The sequence below is a fragment of the Phoenix dactylifera genome, chromosome 1, assembly GCF_051530095.1.
Source record: "Phoenix dactylifera cultivar Ajwa chromosome 1, Ajwa_hap1_PhDact_Kaust_v1.1, whole genome shotgun sequence".
Classification (NCBI taxonomy): Eukaryota; Viridiplantae; Streptophyta; class Magnoliopsida; order Arecales; family Arecaceae; genus Phoenix; species Phoenix dactylifera.
This window is the reverse complement of record NC_143190.1, coordinates 62,438,170-62,447,424: the sequence shown is the minus strand read 5'-3', so window position 1 is coordinate 62,447,424 and position 9,255 is coordinate 62,438,170. Positions and strand designations below refer to the sequence as shown.

The following is a 9,255-nucleotide window of genomic DNA, read 5'->3' as shown; positions in this document are numbered from 1 at the left end:
TGGAGCTGGCTATGTAATTCGGAATCATGAAGGTCAAATTCTCCAATTTTCGTCCGTTCCTATTTACTAACACTGTTCCAATCGCAGAGCTCATGGCAGCATCGCATGGTATGAGAACTGAACTTTGTAGAGTGATATAATCATTTTAGAAGGTGATTGATTGCTTTGGATCAGAGGCTAGAGGGCATCATCTCAACATCCAACCTTGAGGAATATCAGAAGACTCTTCTTCAATGGCATATTTCAGCTGTATCCATGTTTAACGGGAAACAACCCAGGTAGCGGACTTCTTAGCAAATGTAGCCAGCGAGGAACTCCAACTAGACCGGAGGTTTTCCCCCCTTCTGGCCGACTTCTTAGCGAATGTAGCCAGTGAGGAAGTCCAACCGGACCGGAGGTTTTCCCCATCTTGCTCCACCGGATGCTTGGGGAACCCCTTCCCTCGTCATTAATTGGCTTTCCTTGCAACCAAAAAAAAAAAAAATCCAGAAAATGCCATTTCCGAACTTCCAACCGGACATTTTAAATGAGAAGATAACTGGTAAGGAGAAAACGAAGAAATATCACACTCGCACACAATATGGCCTCATTTTATTTACTATTGGCTAGCCAATGATCAAAATTAATTGTACACCATAGAACCAGTAGTCCAAACGTTTCCATATGCTTCCCAAACCAACTGCTTATCGGATACAACATCATGCAATACGCCCTGCATCACTTCTACAAGTTTTTTATTCAGCAAACTTCAATCTTTAACTTTCCTGCTGTCCATATTGTGATAGAATCATTTAGCCCCATTAAGAGAGGTCTGAGGAGAAGAATTTTCCTTGTCTGCATCCGTCTCCAATACATCATTTGTCTGTGTTGGTTGAACCTGCCAACACAGAAAGTAATGACTCTTTTTTACACGAAGAATTAAGGTCATAAAAATTCTATTCTGATGTGCACTGTAGCTATAACTGATATAATGGTCACTAAAACAATAAATAAAAAGAAAGGCATAATTAACATATACATCAATGACACAATTAGAAGCTTGCATGTTGATAAATATCAATTACAAATCATGCATTTGCATAATTTTTCACATTTCCTTTAAGAATTTCAGGGGAATTTCGGGGCTTTAGACTACATCAGGCGTGTGATATGCATTCCATAATTGCCTTGACCTGTTAAGTTGGGTCAATCAAGGGCCGTTTGGAAACTTCCTGACAGATGCGGGATCAGTTAGAGAGAGTGGGTGACAGAGAAGGAAGAGGAGGAGAGCAGGAAAGCAGGAGAGGATGAACACGCATGTTGCAAGGCCCAAACCCATGGTATCAATTTTTTTTTTTAAAAAAAAGGACTTCTAGAGGTTTTTTTATTTTTAATCGCACAAGGACCAGGCCATGATCTCCCTCCTCTCCCTTCTCTCCCCCCAGCCACTCTTCCTCTCTACCTATCCTGCCAGATCTGATGGGATGTTGCCAAACACGCCCTCCAAGGTTTTTGCAAATTATACTGTCAAACTTTCCAGTGGAAAAGCAGCCATAAATAAAAGAGTAGCGAACTTGCAAAACAAGGGTTATAAGATTTATACTATACCATTGGTGAACCATAGAAGGAGCTCAACTCTCTCTTTGCAAATGATGGCAACACAAATGCAGCCTTATGTATCTGCCAAACAGCATGAGGAATACCATGAACATATATTTTAACATGTTATAAAATCCTTAGAATAATAATATTACAGCATATGCTTGGCAGCTCCCAGTCATGAACATAAAACCGGCAGTAGCAATGTAGAGACACAAGCCTAGCTGAATTACTCACGGATTATTTTGCCTTCCTTAACAATCTAAGAAGCCATGTATCATCATACCATTACCCAACATATAAGCAGGATTTGGTTATGCATTCTCTGCTTGAGAACCTTTGCCATGTGGTTCAAACATAAACATCAAGAAGATGATTTATCTTCTGTAACGGCAAGTTTTCTAGATAGTATGCAAACACAAAGAGCAATCTTTATCGGAATGGAACTTGAAAGTGTAGCTAAAAATATAGAATATAATAAGGAAGAAGAGCCAACTTAATCATTTTTTGCATGCAAGCTCCCGTATTCTAAATTTCACTAAAGATATAGAAAGGGACCATGTATCGACAATTACATCCACATGTTTCTACAAAGGTACAACATAGCTATCATGCAGAACTCCTCGAAGATTAATCTAATTGGATAACAGTCTAACAATGTTAAAATGGGTTTGCATGATTAAAAAAATAATAAAAAAGACATGTTTGCATTATAAGTCATCATGTCATGGGATTTCGATGAATTAAAGCCTCATACTATGACTCAGTTAACATGCAAGATAGTCCTATAAATACAAGCTTTGCAAAAATCATGATCTGAGCATTTTTGTAACTAACCAATAATTTGACTGGTGGAAAGTAGATCCTACTCTGAAAGTCTAATTCTAATTGACAAATGAAAGTCAGCATCAGTTAAAGGCATCAAATATATAACATCATATGGAATAATACTAGACATCATTTGTTGGGACTGAGAAACAACCAGTCATCAGTTGCAACAGAGTAATACTTACCTCTGTCAGTACCCAGTTCAGACGCTCTTGCAAAAATAACAATGGCCAAGAAAACAGTCACTATGATGATCAGGAACAGTAAAATGGCTACAAGGGTATTTGGTATGGGTGATGACCCTAAGATCAATGGTGATATGGGTGGAGGTGATGAGATCACCATGTTTGGTTGCACCCCAGCAATTTGACGTAGCAGTGATCCTAAATCGCCCCCACTCTTAACATCACCACGCAACCTAGTGATATTAAACCCATCCTTGAGGACATGCCAACCCCAATTAAACTATATAGAATATGCCAAGGATAGTTTTTGTATTACATGGTCAGTAATCTTGGACTCCCTTGACATACCAAACGGGTAGCTTAACTGTGGATACCCAAGAATCTTTAATCACTGAAATATAGCATACTATGGTGATCTTAGATCATCGGGGATTAGATTATCCCAGGATAAGGATCACTAGTGATCTAAGATTATCGTAGTGAGCCCATTTGGGAATGCCACCTAAATAAAATGAGGGAGAACTAAAAGGAGGGAAAATTCTGTTCATAATATTATCAACTCAATCACGATAGTAGTTAAAGTACCTCTGAATTATAGAATCTGATCTTCCTTTTTCCTTTGAATGCCTCTTCCTGCTTCTCGATTGGGTTTATGGGATTCAAGAAATTGACAGGTGGGCCATCCGTTGAGCATAACAAAAATCCAATCACTCCACTGCATGTCAAATGTGATCAATAAAGTACCTTAGTTGAAACAGGCCTACAGTATATGACATTTGATAAATTCATTGTTGTGAAGTGGTTCTAAATTTTGAACATACTACAGGTACATGCATCTTTGTTTTGACAGAACTCGCTTTAACGGAATAAATAACTGCTTTTTGTTATTGGTAGAACTAGTTTGAAGAAGCATTATGAAACAAGAAAGTAGGCAATATCTGTATATCGCTGGGAGAGATCTTAAGAATAACAAAAATTGTAAAGCAGTTTATGTGAACCTCCTGAATTAGGAACTAATTGTTTCTATCTTCTCTACTATTAAGCAGGCTAAATGACTGAAAATGGACTTTGTAAACTTCAAAATGCAGTATAGAGTAAAGCTTACAACTCCTGGGAGGCACTTCCAACATGACACAACACAACTAGAAATACATTCTTTCATGCATAATATAATTATGCACAAGGATATCATAAAGGCAACTGTCATGAAAGTAAGAGATTCAAAATAAATTAAAACACCTGCAGAAGTCGAAAGGAATTCTGGAAACTATTCGTGCTAAATATAAAATTTCTTGAAGTCCCAATAACTTGGCAAGTGATATATCATGGAGACATGAAATTGCTATAGTTTTTTGCTCATCAAGGAAAATGAAAGATACTGTTATAGCTACACCCCTCCCACAACAAGTTTACTAGATTACAGTCATTTTCAATTTTAAGTATTGCACAAAGTGCCATCTATGAATAAATAAGGAACAAACCAAGATATAGATCTACCTACGCCCAGCTTGAAGTAGGCTTCCCCTGCCAAATCAGGAGCTTCCTATCAAGAAAAACCTGGTACTATATTATAAAAATGAGAAGAGAGAAAAGTGCACTATTAAGGACTCAATAATGTGCCATGCATTACTGGGAAAGACTAGTAAATAAAAAGATTCACCAAGCAATACAACCTAAGAGGAGAGTTTAAGGGTAAATACCTAGGATACGTAGGAACACTTGTCCAGGCATAATGGACAGAACCCTTGAAGGTCGCACGACAGATAGAGAGCATATCCTGAATCAGATGTGTATGAAGCCACATGCTCTCTGCTTGGTTACAAAGGACACCACCAGGCCTAAGAGCCCTTGCAATTGTCTCAAAAAATGACTTTTCAACAAGCTCTTGAGCTGGCCCTATAATCGACAAATGACAATAACAAAGTAAGAATGGATTCAATGATGCAAAATGAGATGTGGTAAGTTGTGGCAAGGCATAAATAGAGTCATAAGAAGATGCCAGTTTGCTAGTTCTTATTACATGTACAAAGACAATCATACAGGTGCAAGCAAAAAATTAACAAACAATGACCGATTAGCGAACAGCCAAAGAGTTGTCTCAAAACATTACAAAAGTACAATTGATGAAAAACATATTATCTAAACAGTATTTAGTTGCATTTTTAAAAAATTAACCATATCCTTCTTTAATAAGTCTAACCGCATGATCTATAAGTAGGTCTGTCCAAAATCTAACTGCCAACTGTGTTATAGATGCAAGATAGCTACCGCTTTGTCTAGGAATTGATGATCATCTCAAAGAGGATCACCATCACGGCAACTCACGGTTATACAATTTCTTCACAACTTAGTGGAGCACAATTAGATCCTTTGTGCCGACACATAGATGGAGTAACATGCTCATTGCTGGTTTTACTAGAGCAGTGAAGCAATTATCCAAACAAATCATGATGAAAACGAAAGATTAGTTCTCACCAATCCATCCTGATCCAGCAGCCTCTTCCCTTAGCAGATAAACCATGAAACTTGTATATAGAAACTCTTACTGTCATCATGTGTGCCATTATAATCAGTGGTCATCACTAGAGAGCTTCTTAACTACCATGTCATCTTTATCTAGCCACAGCTATTATTTAAAGATAATTTAATACTTGCTAAACAAAAATATACCTACAATGTACAAGATGTTGAAAGGCTCCACTGAAAAGATTTTACGTACTGAAATCTGCCACTACACTGTTTCCTTTAAAAAAAAATCACTTATTTTGAACCATCTTCAAAAGCATCTAGAAGGTCACCTAATTCTTATTACAAATTATTATAGCAATCTTGTTTAGCTATATAGATCCTCCAGACAGTTTTATTCTTATTCATAAGCTTTGTGATATTGACTGAGAAGAAAAGAATGCTCTATTGGAAAATGCAGCATGGTGTTCAAAAACTATCAGCATATAATTCATTGGTGAATATAATGTTTATCTAGTAGAACAAACTATGGGAAACCAAATTACATGTTACAGAGCATCCTATCTTGTCCCATGAGAGGCCAGCTCACTGAATGATGATCGCCAACCAACTTGTGGTTCAAGATGTTTTTAACTTTCACTAGCATAAATAGCAACTCTATATGTTTGCAAACATTACACAGCAGCCCCCTTAACCAAAGATGTAGGTGCCAGCCATGTCAACCTATGCTGCCCACCACATAATGTGTTAGTGATGGACAGGCATGGGGCAGGGCCTTGTGCTGGTTGAGTGCTAATGTTTAGCATCCAGCAGTGCTAGCGCATGTTGAGAACTGGCATGGCATGGCATGGCACAGCAGTGTCAGAGCCCAATGCAATGTACTTAAATTGTCATTTAAATAGACCATCATAATTTGAAGCAACCTTGCAAGGTGCAAGTTTGTAAAAGTTATAGCATCTCAAAACAAGTTATCAAGTATACGGATTTCTTGTTACAATTAAAGAGTTTCCTAATGCACCCTCCACACAACTAAGATGAACTAAAGCATCATATAAAATTCATTGGAACAGAAAACCAGCAACGCACCAATTGGGTCTGATGAGTCGACAATAACTGCATCATACATCCCTTCAGGAACATTTCGCAAGAATTCAACCGCTGTAAGAATGTCAAACAATCGATACTAAGTATTTTCTTAAGAAAGAAAAAGGCAGCCCAGTGAAAATGAAGATGCTTCTATATTGCATAGATATTCCTGCTGAATAATTTGAGCATTCAATTACAACATCAACAATAATAGTAAACTCATGAAAATGATAATAAAGTTCATGAAATTGCCGAAGTAGTGAAACTACCATCACCAATATGTAGTTGAACACGAGGGTCCTCAAATCCAACAGATAAATCTGGGAAGAACTTCTTGCAAACCTACAAAGAACATAAACATATATAAGCAAACAACACAAAATATGTTGTGATGTATGTGGTGGTAAGGATATAAATACACACATCTATGACCAGCTGATCAATTTCACATATGTCTATGCGCTCCACAGAACTATGTCGAGAAATTTCCCGAAGCACTCCACCGTCACCACCCCCTATGACCAAGACCTGCATCCAGAAGCTCCTGTGAGTTATGCACAGACATAAATCCTTTATATTCTGAAGTATAATGCATAATAAGGGTATGAAACTCAACCATTACCAGCATAGGAAATATGAATCTCATAAAGTTAACAAGGACTTCAATGGCTAAATAAATAGTAAAATATGGACTTCAGGGGGCCAAGTACAAAATCATGGATCTCTGTGGATTTAGAACACATAATATAGCAAATTTTGAATTAAATCAGAGCAAGTATGTTAAAGTTCAATATTATGGGAAAATAAGATTTCAATAGAAAATAGGTGATGATCACAACTATAAGAAGGCAAATAAGCAACAAAAATTCTGCAGACTTGGACTTGTATTATCTACCGAATCACAGTAAACAGCAATATTATAAAATAAATAAATTACAGTTTTGGGGGATGGAATCGAACAGAGAGGAAGATGGGCAATCATCTCTTGGTAGGCGCATTCATCTTTATCCGTTAGCTGCACAATGCCATCGAGCACGAGTACTTTTCCATAAACAGAGGACTGCGGGACAAAGCAAGCAGCAATACCCAAGTCACTATATAAGCTAAAAGGGCCTGCAAAGGCTATAACAAGCATCTTTACAAAAAAAAAAAAAAAATTGCAGCTGAGATTAATGTGAACCTCAAAAACCAGGATCTCTTGATATTCTGATTTCCCCTGATATAAGACCTGTTCTACCTTCAAGGAGTGAGCTTCTCCTGTGCATAGCAATTCAAAAATGCATTAGTCCAAGCATCTCCTATCTCAAAACATGACTGCTACTACACCTCCATCAAAATGCAGCCTCTTTGACCAGGTTAATCCCAAAAACAGAAAAAATGAAAACTTCTTTTTGAAAAAATTGAATTAGTTGAGACTTAAGAGGTGTTGAAGATTTGTAAATAATGTGTTTCTGCATCTTCATTGCAAGACACATAAGAGGCAGAAATGACGCTAAACCACTAGAATATGAGTTCGAAAAATACAACAATCTCTAAAGAGTTGGTCGCAGTGTTCAATTTTCAAAACCCAACAATTGCCAGCAATCGTAAGAATATATATCTACAAAATGTACAAAGTGCCTTCACATAGCCCGTCCTTAAAAGCTAATAGTACAATTAAATTGTGTTTTGCATGGTTATGAATGATTATGTTCTAGAAATACACCTGCAACTTTAGTGACTTGCTGATAACAGCTCAATATTTAATCCCAGAAAACTCAAAGGGAGCTGGCATGGATTTAGAAAGGTTCTTTGTTTCTTTTAGTGCCGTGACAAACATCAAACACACAGTCAACTAGAAAAAAAGGAAATAATCGAGTTAAAAAAAAACAGAACCCAGACAGATGTGGAAGTACCAGGCCACATAGGGTTGTTGTAGTATGAGAAATTTCCGGCTTCACCTGCAAAGAAGGACAAAAGAAAAGAAATGCAATACATATATAACAGGGGCAATCCAGATAAGAAACTATCGGTGTGATATTGAAAAAACAGAGAGATGTATCAAAAAAAAAAAAAACAGAGATACTTGACAAGAAACTCAGTAACTACTAACCAGAGCTCGACCGAGATTTTGAGAACCAGCCAGAAACCACGGTGGCATGGCATCTAGCTTCGGACTCGGCAACCGCTGCCCGCGCTTTCTTGCAGCAAGGAGGGAGATTCTCCAAGGAGTCCTTCTCCCCATTTCCATTCAAATCCGGCGTCTTCGGACCATCCAAACCTTTTCCTGCGCCACCTCCCTCCATGAATCCTGTTTCTCCTCGCGGTTTCCAGCCTCTAATAAAGCCATTCAAATCAAAATATTAAAAAAGAAACGATTTCCTCATATTTTTCCAGACATAATAGAGATTCTTGAATTAAAGAATGCAATCGGCGTTCCAGAAATCACCCAATAACTTCTTTGAAGGGAAAAAAGAAGAAAAAAGAAAAATCAAGAAACGAGATCCGTCGAGGAGATTGAAAAAGATTCGATCACACGAGAAGAACCGCAGTGAGATCGACGGATGAAATGCCTCCACCAAAACCCTAGAAAAGCCCAGAGAAGAGAGGGGTGAAGGGAGAAGAGCGAGGGTTTCGGTTAAGCTTGCCTGGTTTAGAAGGCGAACGACAGCGGCGAGATAGGCGGCCGATGGCTTCTTGCAGAAGAAGAAGAAGGAGCAGCCCGGATTCTGTCCTCGCTGTGCTAATGGCCTTCTTTCTTTCCTTTTAGCATTATTCCTTTCGCTTTTTTTATCCTTTCCGTTACTTTTTTTTTTTTTTGCCGTTTTTGGTAGAGATCAAATCGTTCAATTGCTTTCTTGCCTTATGGTGGAATTTTGCTCTCTTTACGCGGAAGCCGAACGGCGAAACCGTCATTATAGGTTTTTCATAGAAGTAATCATGTAAAAAATTCTATTTTTTATTTTAAAATTTTAATTTAATATAATTAGATTATTAATTTTTTATATTTATTTAATTCGGATCATACCTTATGTGACGTTAGGTGGCAATTTGGTGGTGACAAAATTTATAGCTAGAATTTGAATCGGTTGAATTTAAAAGTTTGATAATTTAATAGTACTAAATCAAAATT

At 37.5% G+C, this 9,255-nt stretch overlaps 1 protein-coding gene across 5 annotated transcripts; it reads right to left on the bottom strand.

Moving 5' to 3' along the window:
- Positions 1-563: 563 nt before the first annotated feature.
- Positions 564-9,020, bottom strand: LOC103696899 (spermine synthase-like). Of its 5 annotated transcripts, none has more exons than XM_008778619.6 (12): positions 8,771-9,020; positions 8,236-8,459; positions 8,039-8,083; positions 7,324-7,400; positions 7,081-7,203; positions 6,567-6,671; positions 6,413-6,485; positions 6,144-6,215; positions 4,292-4,487; positions 3,177-3,306; positions 1,588-1,659; positions 564-877 (listed from the first exon to the last, which is right to left on the bottom strand). In XM_008778619.6, exons 2-12 carry the CDS (start codon positions 8,426-8,428, stop codon positions 788-790), a joined length of 1,176 nt encoding a protein of 391 aa, XP_008776841.3. In that variant the 5' UTR covers positions 8,429-8,459; positions 8,771-9,020; the 3' UTR covers positions 564-787. The 5 variants fall into 5 exon arrangements, with proteins under 5 accessions (XP_008776841.3, XP_088565189.1, XP_089782511.1 ...); XM_088709063.2 differs by lacking the exon at positions 8,771-9,020 and adding an exon at positions 8,572-8,768; XM_089926385.1 differs by having other exon boundaries at positions 7,081-7,400; positions 8,771-8,980.
- Between the last annotated feature and the right edge of the window lie 235 nt (positions 9,021-9,255).

Excerpts from the sequence above, each read along its gene's own strand:
- LOC103696899 (XM_089926385.1), bottom strand. The coding sequence starts at position 8,428 with ATGGAGGGAGGTGGCGCAGGAAAAGGTTTGGATGGTCCGAAGACGCCG. Across the intron at positions 6,216-6,412 it reads TCAACTACATATTGGTGATG|CGGTTGAATTCTTGCGAAAT; the intron begins GTAGTTTCACTA and ends ACATTCTTACAG. Across the intron at positions 1,660-3,176 it reads TCAGATTCTATAATTCAGAG|ATACATAAGGCTGCATTTGT; the intron begins GTACTTTAACTA and ends GCTGTTTGGCAG.